This window comes from Felis catus, chromosome D4 (genome assembly GCF_018350175.1).
Source record: "Felis catus isolate Fca126 chromosome D4, F.catus_Fca126_mat1.0, whole genome shotgun sequence".
NCBI classification, from domain to species: Eukaryota; Metazoa; Chordata; class Mammalia; order Carnivora; family Felidae; genus Felis; species Felis catus.
The window spans coordinates 93,450,194-93,475,027 of record NC_058380.1 but is presented as its reverse complement, the minus strand read 5'-3'; the positions used below and the strand labels follow the sequence as shown (position 1 = coordinate 93,475,027).

General features: G+C 59.5%; 1 protein-coding gene across 5 annotated transcripts in view; it reads left to right on the top strand.

Annotated features, from left to right (window-relative positions):
* OLFM1 (olfactomedin 1) overlaps positions 1 to 23,606 on the top strand; it is a 37,257-nt gene extending 13,651 nt beyond the window's left edge. For 2 of the 5 annotated variants that reach the window (XM_003996031.6, XM_023242949.2), the window contains exons 2-6: positions 492 to 641; positions 5,437 to 5,592; positions 7,554 to 7,773; positions 14,897 to 15,003; positions 21,935 to 23,606. In XM_003996031.6, the coding sequence (XP_003996080.1) occupies positions 492 to 641; positions 5,437 to 5,592; positions 7,554 to 7,773; positions 14,897 to 15,003; positions 21,935 to 22,609 (1,308 nt within the window). In that variant the 3' untranslated portion in view covers positions 22,610 to 23,606. Of the gene's footprint in view, positions 1 to 491; positions 642 to 1,064; positions 1,196 to 5,436; positions 5,593 to 6,030; positions 6,100 to 7,043; positions 7,371 to 7,553; positions 7,774 to 14,896; positions 15,004 to 21,934 lie in introns of those variants that run through there. The other 3 variants (XM_006939613.4, XR_006588685.1, XM_045042966.1) reach the window with 3 other exon arrangements.
* Positions 23,607 to 24,834: the final 1,228 nt, after the last annotated feature.

Sequence of the window (24,834 nt, the reverse complement as noted above, 5' to 3'; positions counted from 1 at the left end):
GGGTGCCACATCCCTTCGCGTCAGGGACGGCGGAGCGAGGCTGCGCCAGCCACCCCTGCGTGCCTTGTGGGGAGGAGATCTTTCTGAATTACGTGCTGCGAGTGAACCAGCCACTTGCTTTCCTCCCTGGCTCCTCGCCGGCTTGCGGCCTCTTCCCTCCCGTCCTCCTAACCTATCAATTTGGTCAGATGCCAGAACTCCAAACATCCCTGGAATTTAAAAATCCCCTGGATTGGAAAAAAAAGAATTAAAAGAGTCGTGTCGGTTTCACTTCCTTCTGGCCCTGGGGACCCCGATAGGAGATCGCCCCTTTGTTCTCGGGGGCCCCTTTCCCTCCCCGTGGTCAGAACCAACGCGTCTTTGAACCGTTTCTGCCCTTTTTTCCCCGGAGGCTGGACTCTGACAGTCCTCCCCGGGTGTCTTTCCTGCTGCACTGCCTTACGGTCTGACCTCTCTCTCCCTCTCGCTCCCTCACCACCCCCCCCCTCCAGGTGTTGCCCACCAACCCCGAGGAGAGCTGGCAGGTTTATAGCTCTGCCCAAGACAGCGAGGGCAGGTGTATCTGCACAGTGGTCGCCCCACAGCAGACCATGTGTTCACGGGACGCCCGCACGAAACAGCTCAGGCAGCTGCTGGAGAAGGTGAGTCCGCGTGGGGCGTGTGTGTGTGTGTGTGTGTGTGTGTGTGTGCCTGCCCACACCAGCACCAAGGCTCGGCCAGCCTGCAGGGTCTGTCCTGCTTCAAGACCTCCCTCTTTCTTGGCACGTCCACACTCAGAATGTTTGTGAACGAGTGACTGAGTGAATGGATGGGTGCAGAACCCCCAAGGATGGCCCAGGAGGAGACGAGTAGACCCCGCCGGTCGCTGCAGGCTCCCCTGAGGAGCCACGTGGGAGCGGGGTGCGGGGACGCGGGGTGCTTTCTTTCGCTGCCACCATCTCTCGGTCCCTCCTGGGGATCCGCAGTCCAGGGGGCTGGGGGCTGGCGCGGAGCAGCTCCGCGGGGGGCGTCCGTGCAGCTCTTTGGATTTTGCCCCTGGGGCTCTCCCCCTGCCCCCCCCCCCACAGCAGGCCTTCGGGAGCAAAATCACCCTGGGTCCTCACCTTTGCACCCACTGCGAACGGCACCGTGTGGCTCAAATACACACTCGGAAGCCATCGTTGCAAATAATCTCCACGAGGATCATGTAAACTTGGTGAGATTTTTCACCCCATTTCAAGAATGGAAGTCAGAGGGTGGACCACCTGTACCGAGCCAAGCAGCTGGCTCTGGGGGGGGAGGGAGGTGGCGGCACTCAAACCGCGGAGCGGAGCCCCCGCCTGGCGTCCTCTGCCCTCCCCCCCCAGAGCTGTGCACGCACACACACCACCCACGGACACACATGGACACAGCACGCACACGCACACGCCATGCACAGGGCCACCTACACACCCCCCCAACACACCACACATACCCCGTGGACATCCCACGTACACATCACACACGCCAGTAAAACTGTACGTTGGCCGTTGTTGAGGACACGAGGGGAGGCGCCGGCCGAGCCGTGAGGGTCTTGGGGCAGGTCAGGTCGCTGGCAGGGGGACCGCCTTGTGGTGCTAGGTCAGGACCTTTTCGTTTGGGCCCCGCCCAACCACCACCCCTCACACGACCAGGTCCCATTTTGGCCTCAGTTTCCCGAAGTGTGGAGGGAAGGGGGCGGTGAGCGATTCGGGGGGGGGGGGGGGGGTGGGGCGCTCCCAGCTCTGCTCGGGGAGGAAGAAGGGAGGAGAGGCTCTGGGCAGCCCCGGGCTGTGGCTCCCGCTCCCCTTTAAGGACAGTGTGGTCTCTGTTCTCATCTCTAGCCCACCCAGTACATCACTTGCAAAGAATTAACGTAAAACGCATTTAGCAGATTCCACAAACGTTCATTAACACCAAACTAGACCAAAGCCTAATTGGGCCTTTAATTATTCAGAATTGCAGAGGCAGGAGGTGGAGCTTGAAGGGGCCTCTGGGACAGCTGAGGCCGGGCTGGGGGGCGGGGATGGGGGCGGGGCCGAGATGGGCCGAGGGGGGCGGGGTAGGGGGGGTCGGGCGGAGGGCTGGGCTGGGGGGGGGGGGGGGCCCTGTCTGGGGGCAGGGCTGGGGGGCCGGGCTTGGGGGTCTGTCTGGCGTCGGGGCTGGGGGGGGGGGGGGGGGGGGGGGGTCCGGGCTGAGGGGCGGGGCTGGGGGGCGTGCTCGGGCTTGGGGGCGGGGCTGAGGCGGGGCTGAGGGCCTGACTGGGGGCGGGGCTGGGGGCCCGTGAGGAAGAACCTCGAGCTCTTGGGGGAGGTGCTTTCTGGATTCCAGAAAGCTCTCAGAGCCGGTAAAGCGCCGGCCTGGGAGTCCTCTTTTCTGCCTACAGACGCCACCGCGCCACGGCTTAACGATTTAAGGCCCTATTTACGCCCCGGTGGGCACCGTGTTTTCAGAGGGCAGCAGCTTTTGTTGTAAAAGAGGGGGCTTCAGCGTTCTCGTCGTGGGGCCTCCCTCCGGTCGCCGCCCCCCCTTCTCTTGCCGTGGGGAGCGTGCACCGAGCTGTGCGGGTCTGATCGGGCGTGCCGTCGGTGGGGCCGGGGTCCCAGCCGGCCACCTCGCGTCTAGTTCTGTGTCTCCCCGGCCTGGCTTCACGTGAACCCACCCGGGGGGCTTCCCGCGGTGGAGGCGTGGGCCGCACGCCCGGGGCTCTGACTGTCACTGGCCCGGAGCCCTTGGGAGGGGCCCTGGTGGCAGCAGGCAGTGCCTGACCGCCAGCTAGCCCGGTTCTGACACGGGGCCGAGGGCGGGGGGCATGAGGGCCCCTGGAAACCCACAGAGTGGAAAAGGCCTGCGGGGGGCCGGGGGCTCTGTTTCTGTTCCCCTCGAGGAAGCCACCTGCCCTGAATTTGGAAGCGTGGGTTTTGGAGTCAGCCCAGGCCTTGAATCGTGGCTGGCCGCCGTGTGGCGGCAGACAGTCTGCTGGACCTCTCTGAGCCTGGCTCTCCTTAGGCAGAAAGTGGGACCGGAAATAGTGTTCGCCAACCGGGGTTTCATCGAGCTTGAACGGAGTAGTGACGTGATGGGCTTAGCCCACTGCCTGGAACACTGAAGACATTCAGTAAATAATTAGGGTTCGCTAATCCCTGGAGGCCGGGTGTGTCTGTTGCTTGTCGCTGCCCCTCCCCCGCTTTCCCAGCTCCTGCTCCCACGCTGGGCAGAGCGTGGGGGAGGGGGGGGTCGGTGTCATTTAGCAGCTGCGTGACCTTGAGCTCATAGGTCTGCTTCTCAGGGACACATCCAGCGGGAGAGAGGGTGGGTGGCCCCGGGCTGGGTCTTCCGGCGCTCCTGGGAGTGGTTGTGCCCTTCCGCTTTGTGACCCGCCAGAGAGGAGGGTCCACCCTCCCTGGAGGTGGGAGAGGCAGAGGGAGAGTCGCGTTTTGTGTTAAGGCAGCTGGGTAGCTTGGCATCCTTAAATTTTGTTTTCTAAATCTTAAATTTGATCTTATTTAAAATTGGTTACAAGACTTCCTTCCCTGGTTACAAGACTTCCTTCCCTGGCAAATGAAAAGCCCGTTGTGCAGCGTGTGGCCCCTGTTGGCGGATCGAGACTGGAGCCTGCGGACCCAGTGGCTTCTGCTCTGCCCACGGAGGCCCTTGCTCCTGGGGAATCGGATGTCCCAGGAGAGGAGGGGAGAGGGGTCTGGACCGGAGGCGCCATTTGTGTTCCTGCTCCCAGCACTGTGGCTGCTGGGGGGACACGCCCCACGTTATGATGTGTGGGCCTCGTGCTGTGGTTACAGGAGTGAATGAGGCCCAGCCCCCTCCCACCCCCTGGCTGTTGAAGCAGATGAGTGGGTTGCTGCCCTGCAGGCATGGCGCAGACAAGGTAGTGCTGTTTCCAAGCAGTGTGCCGCCACTCCTGGCTTGGCGCATCCTGGAAGCCTCCCCGGAGGAGGTGGTGTTCGGGCTGGGCTTTAAGGTAACCAAAACTCACGACTCTTCTCAAAGGGAGTGCTGTAGTTACTCAGTGTGAGGAGGTAAGACAGCTGGTTATTCAGTGCGAGGAGGGCAGGGAGAGAGAAGGTAAGAGAACAAATATATTCCAGGTCCCCGTGAAACGTCTAAAGAGAAAGGATCCGAGAGAGTCAGAGTCACCCACGTATTGTATTTTACAAACGTGAATTTTTAAACTGAGTTTGTGTGTTACTTTTAAATAACTAACCATAAAATTCCAGGCATTTCAAAGTGCTGCAATGAGTAATATCAATTTTTCTCCCACTGAGAAGCCTTTTAGATGTGCTCTTTTATTTTATTTTATTTTATTTTATTTTATTTTATTTGTGGGAGTGGAGGAGGCACAGGAGGCACAGAAACCGAACCACTACCAGCTTTTCACTGGCCAAGTCCGGCTACGTGTCATACCCAAATGATTCTGTTTCTAATAGGGAGAGAGTTTTCAAAGGCAGCGGGACATCAGAGCTGAAAGTTCGCGGTTGTAAAGGTGTCGTCGTCCCTCGTAATTGGATTGGACTCTGGGGAAAATGACCCAAACACCGCTGCAGCAACCCTGAGCTCCGTTCTGCCTCCCCACCGCCCCAAATGCCTGTGCCCAGGAGCACGAGCCACTTTCCCGAAAATAAAACTCTCTGGCAGGTGGCTGCACTGAAACTGTTTTCTTTTAAGCTCCCTGGAATCCTGTTGAATATTAAAGTTCCATCTTGAGGCTGCACTCAATTCTGATCTGCCTGCAAAGATGTAAAACAGTGATTATTCATTTGCTGGGTGATCGATTCCTGACTGTATGTTCGGAATGGACATGTTTGCAGAGCAGTCATCTACCTGTGATACCGCGGGGCGTGATGGATGGTGTGCAGGATGGGGAAAGGGGTTGATAGAGAGTCAGGGAGAACAGTTCTCTTGTTCCTTGGTTCCACGCTCCTGCCATCAGCCTTGGCAACAGGACGGCTGGGAGATTTAGGAGGAGAGAGAGGCTCTTCCTGGGGTGGGGGCAGCCCAAAGGCACTATTCGTCTTTCTTGGTATGCGTGCCTGCCTAACTGGTTTCATCCTGCAGAGTAGAGAGACTTAAACACAATCCCTGACACAGGGAAGAAAAAGAGCCACCCAGAGCCATGTGCCTGGAGCCCTGACCAGGGAGGACCTGACGCTCCTGAACCCCGATTGGCAGCCCTGGCTGCAAGGGGAAGCATTCCGGAACGTGGCAGGCGAAATGTTTACCAAAGCAATTTGCTCTGTTTGGGGAGTCCTTGGTCATAACACTCCCCGGTGTTGGTGATTAACTAGTAAATGATGTGTGGGCCGCTTCTGGTTCCCTGTGTGTTGGCCGTGTGGAAAAGGTCGCGGTCGTGCGTTAGAAGGCAAATACGATGGGCGGGCACCTGCTACGGCTCCTTCCTTGAACCTGTTGCCTTTTTGACAGGTGCAGAACATGTCTCAGTCCATAGAGGTCCTGGACAGGCGGACTCAGAGAGACTTACAGTACGTGGAAAAGATGGAGAACCAGATGAAGGGGCTGGAGTCCAAGTTCAGACAGGTGGAGGAGAGCCACAGGCAGCACCTGGCCAGGCAGTTCAAGGTAAGTGTGTCCCTCCTCCTCCGAGAGTGGGCTTGGTTTCCCTTCAGGCTTCGCCCCTTCCCTCTGGAAATAGAAACCGGGAGCCCCGGGAGGAGCCCGGTGAGAATCGCCCTTTGCAAGGGGGCTGCTGTCCTTAGAAATAGACAGGCAGCCTGTCCCCGCCCTGGTTTGGCGAATGACACCTTGAAAGGGGCGGGTTGAGGAATGGCTTTCAGACCCCCGTGAGCTTCTGAGGCGGGGGGGGGGGTGGCGCGGGGGGATCCCCAGACCTGGCTTCTCGAGCCAGGTCACAGATTAGCCGGGAAGGGACATGATCGGTCGGTGTCATTCTCAGGCTGCTGCAGGTAGATCACATTAGCCAAGGATTAGCTTCATTGATTAGAGCCGTTTCTGAGCGGGGATCACTCAGGGCAATTTTTCACATCTGGCCTAATTTAGCTATGACAAGGCACACTGTAGATTTGCAGGGAAGAAGGAGAGAGACACCAACATCTTTCTCACTTCCTGGTAAGTGTTTCTCCGCCCCCCCCCCCCCCCCCCGGGTAACTCTGGACATTAAAGCCAGAGTTGGCCCTAAAATTATATATACATATGCAGAAATATGTATATATACATTTCTGCTTTAGTCAGCTTCAAAATGTTCAAATTGAAAAATTATACGCACCTCAATTAAGGTATACATGCATGTTAATTAGCAATCTAGCCCAGATATAAACGAACAGGTCAAATTACACAACCCTGCTTGACTAGAAATTGCTGATGCTCTGTCTCCCTGTCCTTTTTATGCTAATGTTTTCCTTTGATGTGCTCCCTGCATGAAGCAAGAACTAATCCGCTTTTAAGAGCGATACATTATATAGGCAAAATGGCAGGCTAACGAAGTCATAAATCTATATTATAAATAAAATGATAGCAGGCCTGAGCCTGTCGAGGAGAAATGAAGCGATTGCTCACGTCGGAGGCAGGTGAACGCGTTGTCCTTGCTCCTGACACGTCACTGCGAATTGTCTCAGAGAGAGATTTTGACCTGCTTGACCAAAAAGAGTTTGTGTCTCTCCCTGAAAGGGCAGCATTCATTCCCTTCTCCGTGGTAGACTCAGATTCCCCTAAAGACGAGGGTGCCTTTAGCCGCCGAGGGCTAGCCGCGCGGTGCTGGTACTGTGCACACGGGCATCCCCCTCCTGGTTCCAAAATTGGGGGCAATATGGCCCCGGGGGAGGAGAAGCAGCCCCTTGCCTTTGACCATGCTTTAACTGCACTGAGAAGTTCAGCAGGAATTGCGAGGGAAGCTCTGTAACTGTCAAAGCAGTTGGTTTGGACGAAATCTAGCATTGCAGTGTGATTTTTTTTTTTTTTAAGTGACCATGAAAATATTTGTCTATTAATGGCTGTCTGTTTAAGGCAAGCTAGTGAGGCAGCTCTTCAACAGTATTTCATTTTCTTGCTTGCAGGGCTAACTTAAAAGCGTTTTTTCAATGCTGCACTGACTGAAGAGGCAGTCCACTCCCATGTAACCATGAAAGAGGGTCAGAGAGCTTGGGCACCATGCATTTTTGCTATTATTTTCCAATACTTAGCACCATATCACTAAGGAACCTTGAATACAACCAGGATCCTCTTTTGCATGTGACTGTAGATGCATTTCATGGATAGTTTGAACCCTTGTCAATGCATTTTTTGAAAAAGAAAAAAAAAAAAAGAAACTTTGTGTGTGTGACTAAAAGCATGTAACCTTAAGATGTTGCATTCTAAACTGACAATAAAGACTTTCCCAAATATGTTGGTGTTCCGGAGACTGTTTAATATGCTTTTCTACCCCGTTTGGACCAGAATACATAAACCTATAAAGAAAGCAGGAAGGTGCACACCCTCCCTCACCCGGGGAGAGAAGCCAGGCCAAGGCAGGGTGTGGCAAGTTTTTGCACGCAGAGCACTGAACCCAGCTTATTTTGACCTTGCAGGCGATAAAAGCGAAAATGGATGAACTTAGGCCTTTGATACCTGTGTTGGAGGAGTACAAGGCCGATGCCAAATTGGTATTGCAGTTTAAAGAGGAGGTCCAGAACCTGACGTCAGTGCTTAACGAGCTGCAAGAGGAGATTGGCGCCTATGACTACGATGAACTGCAGAGCAGAGTGTCCAATCTTGAAGAAAGGCTCCGTGCATGCATGCAAAAACTAGGTAGGACCAGAACCCTGCGGGGGCGCGGCTCTGCTCCGCCCACCTCCGCTCCCACACAGGCTTAGGGAGTGGTGCTGAAGCGGACAGCGCCCGCCTGGCTCCAGAGAGGCCCCGGGCAGGGCTCCCGCCTAGGCTCCCCGGTAGGCGGCACTCAGGCTAGGGCAGTCCCACCCTGTGCAGAGAAGGCCAGCTCACAGACCCCGTGGAGTCACACATCTGGAGAAGGCATCAGATGCCACACACCATCTGAAGGATGTGTATGCGTGTGTGCGTGTGTGTGTGCGCGCGCGTGTGTCCCGGGTGAGTTTAGGACACAAGTTCGATTAGGGCTGGAAACGTACATCTCAGATTCTCTCCGGGTTGGGGACAGGGGCTGAGGAAACTCCCAGGAGAACGCACCGGGCGTAGTTTGAATAAAAGAGAAGAGAAACTCCAGTCACACCACGGTAGAGGACTTGCCGTTCACGGGGAGTAAAGGCACGAGTCCCTCCTAACAGCCTGGATAGAGCAGCTCCTCTGAGCCCACCGGCCCCTCCACCCCGTTGCCCTATTCCGGGAAGGACCCCCGCCGCTGGGGGAACCCCTTCAGGTTCTTGGGATCGAATACCCGCTCGCCTTGTCAACTCTCCCGTGGATTGCTTCCACAAGTCGTGGCTCGTTAGCGTCTGGGTCCGCTCTTCTAGCACATTTCAGTTTTTCCAATTAATTCTTGGGTTTTCTTACCGAGACTCGCTGGCCCTTGTCACCTGCCGTTTTTTGACACCAAGGTGGTTCGTGTCCCTGCCATGTACTTCTTAGCGTGATGGAGGGTCATTTTGACTTATGAAGAAGCTTCCCTTAGGTTTTTATCTGATATTCTAACTTGATTCCCTTTTTGTTCCCTCTCCCCCCACACACACAAAAACACACCCCAAATGCCTCTTTATAAACTTACAACGTCCCGAAGGTCACAAATGCTTTTTAAAATCCCTAGTCCTGTGAGGTGAAAGGGAATGTCCAGAGAGCGAGGAAGGAGTCGGCAGGGCCCCCTCCCCCGCCCCCCCCGCACCCGTTTGAGCCGGTCCGAACATCCAGATTATCTCAAATGCCGTTCTAGGCACCTCAGCAAAGGCAGACGCTTGTTACATACCTCAGCCCCGGAGGGGACAGCGAGAGGCGTTGGGAGTTTAATCTGGTTTACCGTGGGCACTTACGCCATGGCACATGAGGGATCGTCTGCTGCGTTTTTCCAGTGACGCGGTTCACCGCACCCCAGTGTCGGGGGCTGGGGGACCCGGGACCTGTTCTGACACTGCAGGGGTCCGTGTGGATGTTCGAATGTTCACAATGATGGGGCTGTGTTTAAGACGATGGGCTGTGTGGTTCTTACCATTGGGCACAGGTTTGGGTTTCTAGCCACAATTACCCCACGCGGACCATCGCCTCCCTCTGGCCACACCCTGCCAACACCCCCACTGAGAGGTCTGTCCCAGCCTCTGAGGACTCTGGGGGTGGGGGGGGGCTCATTGACTATGTTTTCCCTCGCTGGGATATAGACTGTGTATACCAGTGGGAAATGGCGATGAAATCTCCATGCTTTCCGAGTCAGGGGTCAGGGAGCAAAATGGAAATTCAGAGTGGAAAGTTACCAAGGCAGAGAAGCCGCAGGCCTCTCCGAGGGGGATGCCACCCCCTAAAAACACTTGGCCTATTTTTAGAAGCTGCGTGGATTTTCCTTGCAACTTTGAACCTTGCGGCTTTCACGTGGTTCCCCCGGGGCTGCCAAAATGGTTGATTTGGGAGCGAAGAGAGAGGACCAGTCCCGGGGACCGCATTCTCTATGTGTCGGGAGTGCAGCCGTGTGGTCTCGCCTCTGCGTTTCTTTGTTCAGAAACACCTTGACTTGTAGATAGACCCACTGAATCGGAGTCTGCAGGTGGGGCCCAGGGATCTGCATCTAACCAGCACCCGGGCGATTCAGGTAAACAACGCCAAAGCGGGAGAACCCTCGGTCTGGGGCCGGCAGTGCGGTAAAGTAGTTAAGTGCTGCTCTGTGGCCGTGTGACTCTCCCAAGGCACTGCCACCTGTTTTATCTGTACGGTGAGGGAGTCCCCGTGCCCTGGGGTCGCAGTGGAAGTCCAGGGACACCGTTCCCATCATGGCTGCACACAGGCAGGGAGGGAGGTAGTAGATGATAGATAACTAGGTAGACAGGCAGAGAGCAGAGGATAGGTAAGTAGGTAGGGAGGTAGGCGGGCAGACGGTCAGTCAGTCGATAGATGAACGGTGAGCAGGTGTGGGGGTAGATAGACAGTGGATGATACAGTGAGCAGTAGCTGTCCCATCTCCCTGGGCTGTCACTTAGGCTCAGTAACTTAAGGACCACACTCCCGTCCTGCGGCTGCTGCTTTGGTCTTTATTTCCACCTTGCAAACGGGCCCCATCTTAGCGGCCCGTTTGCTTGCTTGGAGCTTCCGGTGAGCACGAAGCACAGAGCCCGCCTCCCGCTCCGTGGGGGCTGGTGGCTCCGTGGGGGCTGGTGGCTCCATGGGGGCTGGTGGCTGGGGCTCCCGCAGCTCCCCGGCTGCCCCCCCCCGCCGCCCCGCCCCGGTGCCTTGGTGCCTTGGTCTCCAGGCTGTCTCTTGGTCCTTGAGTTGCCAAAAGGCACCTCGTTACCTTCCCGGTGTGACGGTGCAGCGCCTCTAATCAGGGTTCTCCTTGTGGCCGCCTTCTCTTTAAGTCCACGATGCTGGTAATCCCTGACCCCAAAACATACACGGGGAAAAACAAACAAACAAGGTTCCATTTGTTTTGTGTCGGTTGGTAAAGATTTCTCTCTCAAGGGGATTGTATGTTTTTCCCGATGGCCCAGCCAGAAAAAAACGACTCTGAAACTCCTTTTCTAAAACTGGAGGGGGGCTCAGCGTCTCTGGGCATTCCTCTGCGGGGGGCGGGGGGGCACTTCCGGCCACACCCCTGCAGCTCCCCTCGTTCCCAGATAAGCGAGCACCACGGTGGCCCAGCGGCCCTGTCCCCCGAGCTGGGGCGTGAAACTTCACTGCCTCCCTGGGGGGAGCCTGCGGAGTCAGGTGACCCAGCAGCTACACCAGCCGAGCCAGAGACTCGGGATCCAGTGCAAAATGTTGTTCGTACATCAACACATCCTGAGCGTGTCGTGTGCCTGCTAGCTTCAGGCCTCAGTTTTCCTGTCTTTAAGAACGGGGGAAGGGATAGCTGATTTTAGGGCTTCCCGCATTATACCATCCTGGGTGGGAAAGAAGTACCCAGACACCCCGAGCACTACAGTCTGGGGTGGCGGGGTGGGGGGGATTTCCTTGTCCCATGGAGAACACATCTGAGTGAAGCCCCGGGGCATCACCGACCCCACCAGCCCAGCGTGCACGTTGCTAGCCATCAGACTGTAGACGTTTTTGCCGGTTTTGGGTGTCGGGCATGGCGCTTTGCCTCGGCACTGTTTCCTAGGCTCGCTCTCCTGGAGGAGGCAAGCCTGAAGCCTCCCTCCTGTTCTCTGGCCCTGGAGGTGTGGCGGGTTCAGGGAGGCAGAGGGATCGGCCCTGACCTGCTCCCAGGGGCCTGCAGGGGCCGGTGAGCGAGCTGCTGGCCCAAGGGTGCTGCGTCCCGTCGAGGCTTGAGAGCTGAGTGTGGGTGCCTCTGCCTGCAGGAGACCCCGAGGGGATGGCGGGGAGGAAGCAGACCCGCATCCAAGGCCCTCCTCACGTCTTGGCCTGGGTGGGATCCTGGCAGGGCCGGCGTCGCCTTCTGGAGTCCTCCCAGGAAGCGCTCAAGATTATGCCTGGTGAGAGGTCTCCTGACGCCTGCCCTGCCCTGCCCTGCCCTGCCCTGCCCTGCCCTGCCCGTGAGCGGAGGCGGGGTGAGCGGCCCTCTCCGGGTGCCCCTCCCAGGCTCCAGGGCTGTGTGCAGCCTGAGCTCCGTCCTCAGGCTGCTCTCCCTGCAAGGACACGGGTCTGCCCAAGCTCCCAGCTTTGCGAACTGTTCCCAGTCCTTGAGGGATGAAAGCTGGGAGCAAGGGAGACCAAAAGCCCGGGGCGCCCGGCCTGCCTGCCGCGGGGCCGTCGACCCCACGGTCTGGTCTCTGGCCTGGTTCTTTGGCGGGCATGTCGCCCTGGACCCGCTCAAGGCTCCTCGTGGAGACTGTCCAGGCTGTTGTCAGAAGCGAGTTCCTTCTAGGAATATGGCAAGAGGCAAATGACTTCGTCTGCAGGACACTGCCTCGTCCGGGCTCCCGGCTCTACGGGCATCCTCCCTCCTGAGACCCGTCCTGGGCTCTCGAGGGCGGCCGTGCGGGCCCAGCAACTCCGCCCCCTCCAAGCTGCACCTGCGCAGGGGCGCTTCCCGAGCCTCCTCCCCACCTTACGCACATCCTGAGCCCTCGTGACAGAAAGGGACACCTACCTTCCTGAACTGAATGTGCCAAGACTCTTCCGTGAGGCCCTGCCATGGGGCTCTCTGAGATCATGTCAGCTCCCAAGGTCATGGCAGAACCCGTCTGGACAGAGAACCAAAAATAACTCCCTGACTCAAGCAGGGCTGGCTGCCTCCAGCCCCATAGGCCCTGCTCCCCTGCTCCGCAGCCCAGGCCAGGAGGCTCACGGTGGGCAGGACGTGGTGCAGCGGACCTTCAGGTCCTTCAGGTCAGGGCAGCCGTGACCCCGACTCTGCTGGGGACGAACCCCGTCTTCTCCACAGCCGTAGTCTGAGTTCACAGCCATGATCGTGGCTGCTGCCCCCACTGAGCACTGATTCACATCAGCTGCCCTCCTGGACTCTCCCCCCCTGGTCAACCCCTTCAGTCTCCACTGCTCCCCTCTGAGTTCGTGGAAAAGGAAGAAGGTCTGTGCCTCACTCCGGGGAGGGTGACCCTCGCTCCCTTGCTGTCCCCTGTGCTGGGCACATAGCGAAGCAGTAGACTCATGAGGATTTTCCGAGAGGAGTAATTTCACCTCTAAGTACCTGAGCTGAGCGATCACTCACTCACTCACTCACTCGTTCACGGACAGCTCCCCGGGCTGGGCCTTGCAGAAAGAGCGTGAGTGCAACGGGCTTATTGCCTGGGGCGGTAAGACCGGGCCGCTTGGGTCCATGGCCCCAGGAAATGTGTGGTCGTGAGCGTGAGTCAGTGGGGACAAGGTGGGCAGAGTTCAGAAGGCAGAGGTCTCGGGAAGAGGCGTGGGTTTGGGTCAAGCCACAGAGGACCGGTGGGAGGGCCGGGGGAGCCGGGGTGGGGGGGTGCATTCCAGGTGGAGGGAACAGCCCCAGCAAAGGTGTGGAGGCAGGAAGGGCCCGGCATCTGAGCCGAGCTGAGGCGTTGGCCCGCTCTTTGCCTTCTGAGTATGGCGTGGGGGACAGACATCTGTTCTCCTTCGGGCAGTCATCGTCCAGCACGGGGCGGGGCGGGTATGGCTGCACAGACTTGGCAGGAACTTCGGTGTGCGATTGGATAGAAACCCGCAGGCCCGCTGGGTTCCCCAAGCCATGACATCCTTGGGGGCGATGGCCCCTTTGGACTCCTCCTTCCACGCAGGACCGCTGTCCCCTGGCTCAGTGGTGGGGAGGCTGGAGGGGTCCCTGGTCAGCATCTCCGGATTCCCACCCAGTTCAGAGAAGCTGCAGCCCAGAGCCCCCAGGTCACAGGAACCCTACCGGGCAGAGGGGGACACCAGCCTTGGGTCCTGCTTCTCCCACGTTCCCCCTCCTCCAGACCAAACACTTAGGGAACCCCACCCCGAATCCTCAAGAGGCGCGTTAGGTGAAAAGTTAGTACGGGCTCTCCTGAGATTTCCGAGAACCCGCCCACTTTTTCTTACTTCTAGTCCCTGTAGACGCTGGCTAACCTTGGACGGCCGTCCAGTCCCCTCGTCCACCCTCTCTCCTCCCACAGAGGGGGGACAGGGCCCGGCAAGCTTGCTGTGATTCTCGGAGACCTGGCCCGCCTGCAGCCTGCGAGCCATGACTGCTGCCCGGAAGCTCGGTCTGTGAGGGGACAGTACTTACGTGGGAGAGCACACGATTGCTCCTGAAGGCGGAACAGACAGGAAATCTGGAGAAGGGGAAGGGATAGGCGGGTAAAAATAGGTGTGGGCTCAAGGCAGCAGCCGGGAGCAGGGCGGCACCACCGATGGGAATTTGGAGGCGAAGCCAGCCCCGCTCCTGCCTGCTGGTGGCTCTTACCTACCCCGCCACGGCCTCCGTGCTCCCGCCAGGCACTGGGCCGCGATGTCAGGGGTCTGTCTCGGCAGTCTTGTGCGATGATGCTAATGTATATACTCACCCCGCTTTAAAGTTCGTAGAGAGAGACTAGTCTCTCAGGCCTGGCCTGCCGTCTGCTTTGCCAGATTATCCTGGCTAAACTGTGTCCCCGGGTTAAGTCACTGACAATCTTCCGAAAACTCCCGGATCTTCTTGGGACCTTGCGGACCTCATGTCCGCGTGCCGATAGGCTCCTATGGGTCAGGAGCGCCCTGTGGCCAGGATTCTGGAAGGCCTGAGTGGCTGTGCACACAGGCTGGTGTTCGCCCGAGAGTGGAGTCTTTGCTGGGCCGACAGGTGCAGCCTGGGAGGCCCATGGGACTGTGGGAAGGGTGCTGGGTCCCAGCCTCAGCGGTGCCGAGTGGCTGTGTGGCCCTGAGTCCGTCCTGGCCTTCAGGCCACATCCGAGGGCCCCTCCGTCCCTCTGCCCTGCTCCATCAATGCCTCCAGGGTCCCTGCTCTCAGGCTGCAGGGCTCCCCCCAGGCAGAAGGGAGCTTCTCCCTCTGCGGGAGAGGCTCGCAGGCTGTCCGGCAGAGGAGGAGCTGGCCACTCCCCTAGTCTGGTTCTGACTGACGGAGGGGCGCAGAGCAGCGGGCTCCTCCCAGAGAGGCGCCTCAGGGCCCAGCCGGCACCTTGCAGGGAGCCCTGGGGTGACCCCGCAGCACGGGGCCTTCGGATGCACCCTGCCATCTCTCCGGCCGCGTTATGGGCTGGAGCTGTGGCTGAGCCCATTGCCCAGGAAAACAAGGGCAGCCGTTGGACCGAGAGGGGCGGAGGGGCCCGCATCCTCCTGCGGTGGGAGGCTGGGGTCGGGCCGGGGGACTCACCCTTCTGCACTGTGCACTGTCTTCCAGCTTGTGGCAAGCTGACGGGCATCAGTGACCCCGTGACCATCAAGACCTCTGGCTCGAGGTTCGGGTCCTGGATGACAGACCCTCTGGCCCCGGAAGGGGATAACAGGGTAAGTGCCCCCCCCCCTCCGTCGGGCCTGGGTGTGAGGTTGTTTGGACAAGAGTGCCCTCGTGGGCTAGGCGAGCCTGTCTCCGTCCCCCGTGTGTCTGGCCCTCGCTCCGATGCCTGGGTGCCCACCTACCCAGAAAACCACTCCAGCGGTTGTGGCTTGAGCACAGCTTGGGGCCCCTGGGGGTGTGTTCCCGGGCCCAGGCAGCTTTGCAGAGGGGCCCAGGTCCTTCCCTGAGGTCCCTGTGCTAACCCAGAGCCCCAGACCACAGGGATGGGTCACCGTATGAGACCCTGAGACGGATTGCGGTGACTGTCAGAGCAGGTGGATCCGTGCATAGCCTCCGAGGCCCGACTCTGTCTCTCTGGCTGGGGAGGGGGGTGATGGGCAGGGAGGAAGGGGCAGAGGAAGGGGACAGGGGGAGGGGCGGGGGAGGAGAGGGAGGGGGCAGGGGTGCTTGGAGTCCTCCTCTGTGGCTGCAGCCGCCCCAGACATTTCCAGCCCCATCTCTCTGCTCCAGGAGAACCGTTTGGCCTTCCTTACTTTAATGACATCTCATTTGTATTTCATTTGTTATTCCTTTCAAGGCCGATGGAAACTCGTGTTCCTTTTTGATTTAGGGAAGAGGCTGTGTTCTTTTTTTTCTAGACTTTTCCCCTGGGTAAAAACGCAGAAAAGGAGAGAAACGCAGGGCCTAGGTTGTGGTGTTTGAGCCCCTTTGGGGTGTGGGTGCGAGGGCTGGCTGGCTGAGCGCAGGGACGCCCGCACAGAGCTGTGACGGTGGCACTTAGAGCCTCCACCGGGGGAAGACTCGCCCGGGGTTCCCAGGGGAAGAAGGACAGAGTCTGGGCCACGCTGTCGCTGTCCCGCGGCCATGCGCCCCGGCCCCGCGTGAACAGGCCAGACTCCGGGGCGGTTCCTGCCCTCCCTCCCCCTTGTTTTCAGGGGGTTGCGGGACATTTGGAAACTGATCACTTTCGTAAAAAGTCTCACCTCTTCCTTCAGGCAGGATTGAGAGCTGGGGGGGGGGGGGGCGGTTAGAAATCCGAGACCTTCTAAGGGCCTTGTCTGGGCGACTCTAATGGGAAGGGGTGGGTGGCTTTCTCTCCCCGAGACTCCTGATCCCCCCAGCTCCCCTCCCCCACTCTCACGCCTGCCGGGAAGCACGAGGCGTCATCTCTTGTATTTGGGACAAGGGGTGGCTCCGTGTTTCTGGCACACTTCCTCCTGGGGAAGGTGGCGGGGGGGACAGTGACTGTGGGCTCTCTGGGAGCCTGAGACTTGTCTGCCCCCCCTCCCGCCCCCGCCTGGGGCGCCTTCCTGCCTTCCTGGCGTTCTCCAGCCCCTGCTGCGGAGGACTCTGGGGGGGCCGGCCAGGGACTGACTGCAAACCCGGGATATGCGTGCAGACACGGGTCTGCGGGGCGTTTCTGTTCTGTCTCCAGAGTCTGGACGGTCAGCTGGCGTTGGCAAGTTTTCTGACGGTTTGATTGGCTAGTTGTTATCCGGATCGGTTTTCTGGTCCACATGCCTCGTGGCGAACCCCAGCTCTGCTCTGGGGCGGCACTCGGGAAACAAAAGCGAGGCGCGCAGGCAGGGCCCCGAGGGAGCACCGCTGTCCGTGCCGGCACCGCTCACGCACTTGGGCGTGCGCGCAGGTCCGTCAACACAAGGGAAGGTAGCGGCTGGGCCTCGACACGCGTGCCTGCCCCGGTCGGCCCTCCTGCGACCCTCCAGCCACCCGCCAGTGTGGAGACCACCCTTACGTCTGCCGTTTGATGAGAAAACCCGGGTCCAGTCTCTTGCCTAAGGTCTCAGGAAAGGCCGGTCCGTGGGTTTATTAACGAACATGTGCAGCAGGCTGAGTCTCCCCAGACCACGCTGTCCCCACCTCCTGCCTGCAGCCCGCCTCCCCGCCCCCTACACACACACACATACACACACACACACACCCAGACAGGCCCTTGGGGAGCCTGGAGCCAGAACCAGTGACCTCGGTCGCTGCGGAGAATGAACCTGAGTCGGGGGCACTGAGCCTGCGTCTGACGCTGCAGACGTGCCTCTGGCCCCCGTTTTGATGTCGCTTTCCTTTGTTGTAAACAGCACCGGGCAGAGGATCTCTCTTCCCAGAGATACCATGTGTCGGGGCTCCTGGAGGCCCAGCTGTTTGCCCGCCCCGAACAGGGAGGATGGAGGTGTGCGGGGCTGTTGAGGGCTGATGCATGCTCTTGATAATTAGACATCTATTTTCTGCTCGATGACTCAATCGCCCTCCGGGAGAGGAGGCCCTGGTGACGGACAGAGCGAGCCAGAGAGGGACGGCGGGAGGAGGCTTTGCGGGGAGCCGCCAGCAAGGGGAAGGGAGCAGCCGGGGCTGGCTGGTGGGGGCCGCTGGGCGCTGGGCATTCGGCAGCTCAGAGCCCAGCCCCCGTGTGGTTGGGGCTGTTCGGAGCCGCGCGCTTAGCACGGCCACCGCCAGCTCCCAGCCGGCTGCGTGACGCGTCCCCGGGCCCTGCCGTTGATGTGGAAGAGCGCTGTTTCGTGTGATCTGTTTCGTGTTCCCGTCTGGGGTGTCCCACACACGCGGGAGACCAGTAACGTGCTCCAAAGGGAAACAGGAATCCGTGTCAGTGTCGGGGGCAGGTGCAGGGAGAGGCGCGCGGCCAGAGGCAGGGGGTGGGGAAATTGCGCGGGGGTCCTTGGCGGCCGGGGAGGACCCATGGGGGGCTGCAGAGTAGAAGCCACAGCCTGCTGCTTCCCGATGCCCTTGCGCTGAGCTGTTAGAACAAAGTTAGCTCAGGTCACCTCTGTGTCCTTCCTTGACTCCTTTATTAAGCACCAGCTGTGTGCCAGGCACTATGCTGGCCTCTGGTGTCCTTCCACTGTGTCCAGATGCTGCCTTCTCTCGGCCGTGACGGGCCCACACGCTTGTGGTGGCACCGGGACTCCAGAAGCTCTTAACCCTGATGCCGGGCTGTGTCCCCCTCCCCCACCCCAGGAGACCCCTTGCCCTGATTCTGAGACCTGTTGCCCACTCTGTGGACCAACCTTCTAGAGTCCAGGACACCTTCCTTCCTGTTGGCTGGCTTCTGCCGTGGATGTCCCAGGCGTCAGTCCTTCTGTGTCTACATCTCTTTTCTTAGGACAGAAGTCATGGGACCTAGGGCCCACCCTAACCCAGAGACCCTCACCTGGAGATCCTTAAGGACATCTGCACAACTCTCTTTTCCATATAAGGTCACATTGAGAGGTTCCTGAATGTGGACATAATCTTTGGGGGGGGCCACCATTCACCCCACTACAAAATTGAGAGCTCCCTGCCCCGGGGGGTTCCGGGGGAGCGTAGGAAACGGCCTCTGGGCGGTGAGCTTGATCAGTGGGGGGAGAGGGCATCGCGGTGGGAGCAGCTCTCAGTCCCTGGGAGCCAGGGACTTGGCCTGGCAGGTGCAGAGGCAGCCGGAAGCTGGGGAGAGTGATGGTCTGGGGGTTCACTCGGCATCAGGCCCCGGAGCCAGCAGGGAGCTGATGGCATAACTGAGGGCACGGGGGCACAGGCCACTGTTTCCATCGTGAGATGTGCTCTGAAGCAGCCTGCTGTGGCCACGGCCGCCTCTGAGCCTCTGATGTAGGAGGCCAGGGGAGAGCACTCGGGGCCACGTCTTCCGTGCCGCGTTCTGTGAAGGGGAAACTGAGGCCAGGCAGAGACCGAGGGTCCGCGCCTGTATCTGGGACGATCTCTCCGGGCGGACTGGTCGTCCACGGGGCCCTTCCTCAAGATCACTGGTGCCTACGAAGGTCAAGGTGGGTGTGTTTCTGAATCCGGCCTCGCCCGGGGAAAGACGTGTCTGCTTGGGCTCCTAAGCGGGAGCAAAAGAAACCTCGGGCCTGGGTGTCGCCCACACCCGCTTGCCATGCACCACACAGGTGTGCGGCCCTCTTCCTAGGAGGGGAAGGGAGGGTTTCGGTGGTCTTCAGCCAGGGGCATTACCGGGCTCCAGGGCAAGACCTTGCGCCCTGCGGGCATAATGCCCGGTTCCGGGCCGGGCCAGCACCCCCGTGGCTCGTCGGCCCCGCCGGCCGACGCCGGGGACAGCGTCACTCTGTACGGAGGAGGGTGGTCCACAGCTCCCTGGCCTCTCCCCCCCGGATGTCAGGGGCACCCCCATCCTGGCTGGGAGCCCGGGGCCTGGCCACCTGGTGTGGGCATAGCTTCTGCCCACTGGCAGACTCACCAGACCCCTCTGGCCTCAGCTTTCTGTCTGAATGGGGGTAACAGCCCTCTCGGCACTCGGGTGAGTGTGAGAACCAGAAGCGGCAGGGGGCCAGTCCCGGCCGCAGAGTCCCGTGTGTGTGTGTGAAGACAGACCTGTGCCCGGGCTTCTAGACACGGCGGTGCTGACCTGGGCCTTTACCTGGGTGGCCGGCCTTGGGTCTCAGATGGAAGAGGAGTCCTTCCGGGAAGCACGAGTGCCCAGAGATGAAAAAGGTCTCCCGCCCCCACCCGGCTGTGAATGCCAAGTGCCCAAACATCTGGTAGGGTCTGGCCTCCAGCCGGGAGCTGGGGCCTGGGCCACCCTTTCGCGGCCGCCCCACACGTTCCAGAAGCTCAGCCTTGCGGGAGCCTTGGCCTTGGACCTGGGCTGGGAGCAAGAACTCTCGAACAGTCGGTTTCTCAAAGGGACCCCCCTGCTTATCTGCTCTGGGCCGGGCCCTGGGCTGCCCGGGAGGGGACACGGGGAGACGGTCTGGCCCCACACTCGCCCTGTGTAGCTGGGGTAATGGTTTTCCACTTGGTTTGTCTAATCCAGAGATGGGTCTTAAAAATCTTGGTGCTGGGGCCACGGTGGAAACCAGTCATGTGGGAGTGGTGGGGCCAGGAGGCGAGGAGCCCAGGCTGAGAGTCCCGGGAGGAGCCAGGCAGGGTCAGGTCCACGGCAAAGCAGCGGGGGCTCCAAGCCGGAGGGTCTGACCTCACCCGGAAGCTTTAACCAACACGCGTGCCTGGCTGCATCCCTGGAGTCCGGTGTGATCTTTCTGGGGAGTGGGCGCGCCCCGGGGCTCAGAGGGCAGCCGGGTTCCAGGCTCTAGGGGCTCAGCTGTGGGGGTTCAGGACGAGGCCGGAGAGTCGGGATTCCGTGTGAGCCTGGGGACGTGGGAAGGAGGGAAAAGGCATTCCGGTCGGGAGAGGAGAGTGAGGAGAGGTGCCCTCTGTGAAGGCAGGGACCCCTCCTCTCGGGGCCCGTGGGGCTGTGATCATGTGCCTCTTTCTGCATAGAGTGTCTTGTCTCTTTGTGGTTAAACATTTAGCCCCTTGTGCTGATGTTCCCTCCCAGCCTAAATTGCATTTTCCAAAAGCATGGTGCCCTGCATCCAATTTGCTAATTTCCGGAAAGAAAAGGCAGTTTACAAATCCTGAGCAATTCGATGCCCGTTTCACCCATCTCTGCCCACGGCAAGGAGGCACCGGACCCTGGGGGTCTCTAGGATCACAGGCCCGCTCGTGGGGGAGGAGATGTCTGTGCTCATTCAGAGAGGGAGAGAGGCAGTTCCTGCAGGCACGGGTCAGGAGAGGGTTTGGGGGGGGGTGTCTTTGGAGCCTGATCTTGGAATCAGTAGTGAGCTCCCCGTCTCAGGACAGAGCCAGGCGGAGGCAGGAGGGCCACCCCTCGGCCGCGCAGTCACGGCCTCCGAAACCCCTCGATTCACGGCACTTGCCCGTTCTGATCCCAGACCCACATCACCGTGGGCTGATCTGCGGGGGGGCTAAGAGTAATAAAAGCCTCCAGACGAGACCCGGGTTTTTCGGTGTGTGTGTGTGTGTGTGTGTGTGTGTGTGTGTGTGTTTCATCTCATTAAAAACAGAAAGCGCACCTGCCTCTAAGCATCCGAATGGACGCCTCAGGAGCGAGGTTATGATTTTTTGTAAATTTTTTAACGCGTGTGTAATGCCATGTCTGAAAGCCCCACACCCTTAATCTCTCCTGCAGCCGGCAGAGCCCTTGATGGACAAAGCAGCTGTCTCATTGCCAGACAGATGCACTGGGGGTGGCATTAGCCCGGCAGATTTTCCTCTGACTGACTGCCTCGCTTTCTAATTTGCTCCCGCATTGGTGGAAAATGACTAAAGCGTTTTGTACAAAGTCTAGACCGTTCTCGAGTCAACTCGCATTTAAGCGATAATCGGAAATCTCTTCCACTGTGGCCCCACATGGGGGCCACGACTGGGTTTGTTATCGTGGTGGCTTGTGACACCGGGGGCCCTGCACGAAGCCCACGTTCTTCCTGGAGAAAAATCCCCCGCATCGGGTGTGACAGAGAGATCCCACGCGCGGCGCCCCAAACGCCAAATCGGTGCCTTCCTGCCCTGCAGGCAGGGCAGCCGCGACGGCCTGGAGGGGCGAGAGGTCCCGTGTTCGGCGGCCCCTGGCTCTCCGGGGCTGGCCCTCCGTGGCACCCTTGGCGATGGGCCCCCACGCCACAGGAGCCGCTGGCGGCTGCGGGCGTTCTCATCCGGTGCCGTCTCGCTGGCTTGGGGGTCCGTACCCTGATGGAGTCCCTTCCTTCCCCCCGTGAGTGTGAGCACCTGCTGTGTACCTGGCTGGGGAGGGAGCAGTGGACACAGCCCGAGCAGAGGGCTCCATTTCGGGGCCGGCGGCCCCCAAGCCCCCTCTGCAGGGTGTGCTCCCCCAGCCCTTCTCTGAACCGGACCCTTCTCTCCAGGCGGGGAGCAGCCCTGGGCCCTTGGACACGCGCCCTGCGGGCTCGGAGGGGGGACCTGACGGGACCCCGTGTGGCCTCCCTGGTTCTCTCGGTGCCGGCCCGATGCCCGGTAGATTGAACCCGGAGTCGGGGGTGGGGTGGGGGTTGGTCCGAGGGAGGAGCCCTCCCCCCACCCCACCCCCAGCGGCTGACGGGTGTGCCCTCTCCGCAGGTTTGGTACATGGACGGCTACCACAACAACCGCTTCGTCCGCGAGTACAAGTCCATGGCCGACTTCATGACCACAGACAATTTCACGTCGCACCGCCTCCCGCACCCCTGGTCTGGCACGGGGCAGGTGGTCTACAATGGCTCCATCTACTTCAACAAGTTCCAAAGCCACATCGTCATCAGGTTCGACCTGAAGACGGAGGCCATCCTCAAGACGCGCAGCCTGGACTATGCCGGGTACAACAACATGTACCACTACGCCTGGGGCGGCCACTCGGACATCGACCTCATGGTGGACGAGAACGGGCTGTGGGCCGTCTACGCCACCAACCAGAACGCCGGCAACATCGTGATCAGCAAGCTGGACCCCGTGTCCCTGCAGGTGCTACAGACCTGGAACACGAGCTACCCCAAGCGCAGCGCCGGCGAGGCCTTCATCATCTGCGGGACCCTCTACGTCACCAACGGCTACTCGGGGGGCACCAAGGTCCACTACGCGTACCAGACCAACGCCTCCACCTACGAGTACATCGACATCCCCTTCCAGAACAAGTACTCCCACATCTCCATGTTGGATTACAACCCCAAGGACCGCGCCCTGTACGCCTGGAACAACGGCCACCAGATCCTCTACAACGTCACCCTGTTCCACGTCATCCGGTCCGATGAGTTGTAGTCGCGCCCGCCCGGAGGCCGAGGGTCCGTGTCCTCACCCGCGTGGAAGTCTCTGCGAAGCAGCTGCCAAGATAAGCTCACGATGCTAATAATACACTGACTTCGAAACGATCATCAGCAGCGTTCTCTCCGTGCACTTCTGGTCCGAGCAAGAGGGCGACGCCCTTGGGAAGAGACCCCCGTCTTTGCAGCTGGAACTGCAGTCCAGGGCTCCCTGACCCCCCTCCCCCACCCCCAAGCGCCGCCCCCGCCCGGCCCCCTTTCCGGTCAAACAATCTCATACAGAAGCAAGGCGATGACTGTTGGCCGGCTCTCGGCCGAGAACAACCACTGTCAGGTCGCATGGACATCCCCCCCTAGATCGTGCCCAGCTCCGGTGGACGTGACCGCCATGTCCCGACCAGGGCTCCCCCCCACCCCCGCCCCGGGCCGCGCGGGGCATCCGCAGGGGCCGACGTAGGCTAGTGTAACTCATCCGTGACGGCTGCCGTCTCTCCACCGCGTGTCCTGTCTTAGCTGAGCTGAGGCTCGGCGTCCCCACAGACCCGCGTGGAGCGGATGGCCGCAGCGCCCACTTGTTTGAGCTCGTGTCCCCCGTAGATATATCGTGCCGCGTCCGTCTGTCCTTCCCTTGAGGCGGTAGCTCTGTGTGTTCAGTTGATGCTGTGAACGTTGTAAATGCCGTGCTGTAGTTTGGGTTAATAAGTGGATGGTTTTTGTTTCCAAAAAGAAAAAAAAAAAATACTCAGTGTTCACCCTTAGAAAGAGGTAATCAAGTTCATGTTGATAGTAATCGAAGGAATTCTACTCCTCATGTTAAATTACTCAGTAATGTAACCATGGGTGGCGAGGGCTTGTCTGGGGAAACTCCGTTTCCAGCGGGAAAGGAACGTTCCTGAGGGTAACAGAACGCGGGACGTACAGGTTTTAAGTAGAAATGAGGGGAACTTTGTACTGTCCAGTTATCTAAGGAACAATAAAGATAGTAGGAGATACTGTTCCCTTTGTCATTCCTGAGGCTTTGGAAGGGACGGAGACTCCGGCCCCTTGTGACGTATTCCAGAGTCTGGGCGGTCCTCTCCCCGGAGGACACACGCTCTTCACGGGTCTCTAACCCCCATCCCCCCACCACCGCCACCAAAAGCCTGAGAGCCAGCCTGGGGCTCCACGCCCCCTGGGGTGAATCTGAATGCGGGGCTGCACCACGGGACCCCACCTCACCCCGCCCTGGGGTCTCCTCCAGGGACATCTCTGGACGCAGTGAGGGACAGAGAACCTTGCGCATCCGAGGAGCCCAGGCCAACTCACAGGTGCCTGTCGATGCGGAGGGGGGCCCGGCCACACCCCCCACCCCAAATTCTTTCCTGCTTTCTTGTTGCTGCCGGAACCCCAGCGTCCTTCTGCCAGGGAGCTCAGAGAGGCCCTGACCGGTGACATCAGGAGAGGAGGGGCGGGCAGAGGGATGCCAGCTCCTTAATTAGATCCTCGTCCCCATGAGCAAGACGGCTGTCACACCACTGCAGGGCGCAGGACGAGCTTGCAGGGAAAGCTGGTCAAAGGGGGAGGCAGGGTCACACTTTCACGTTTTCACAGGTCTTCTGGGAGTGAGGCATCCAGACTCGTCCCCGTGACGGGTGGGAGCCGGTCATTCACGTAAGAGCCCCAAGTTTCCGTCAAGCCTCCAAGGCCCCTGCCGGTTCCTGGTGTGACAGGAGCCCGTCCAAGCTCATCAGGCAGGGGCTGTTCCGTAATTACAGCTGCAATTATGGGCCAGCTTCTTGGGACTGTCCCCTAATGACAGAGGGGCCGGCAAATGTACAAATACCTGTTCTGAGTTCCAGGAACAAAATAATGACCCGAGAGGTCCAGAATGGATTTGCTGTCTCCGACTGAGTATTTGCTAGGGAAAATATTCCTCCAGGATATTAAATACGCAAGAAAAATGGTTCCATCTAGAGAGCAAATAAAACAACTGGCCAGCCACTAAATCTCCCAGATTCCAATAACTGAATATATTGGCTGATGGCAGGACATCTGTGGATGAATTTTCTTTATTAAAAGTCTGGCATGGAATCAAAACCCACGGCTCTTTGGGGGAACTCGAGGCCACGGCAGGAGACACCCAGTTCTGAGTGCGGCGGGGCCCGGGGCTTTCCCATTTCCGAAGTCCGTGATGGTTGACCCCACACGCCTGTCCGTGGAATCTTCTGTGGCTCCCGTAGACCC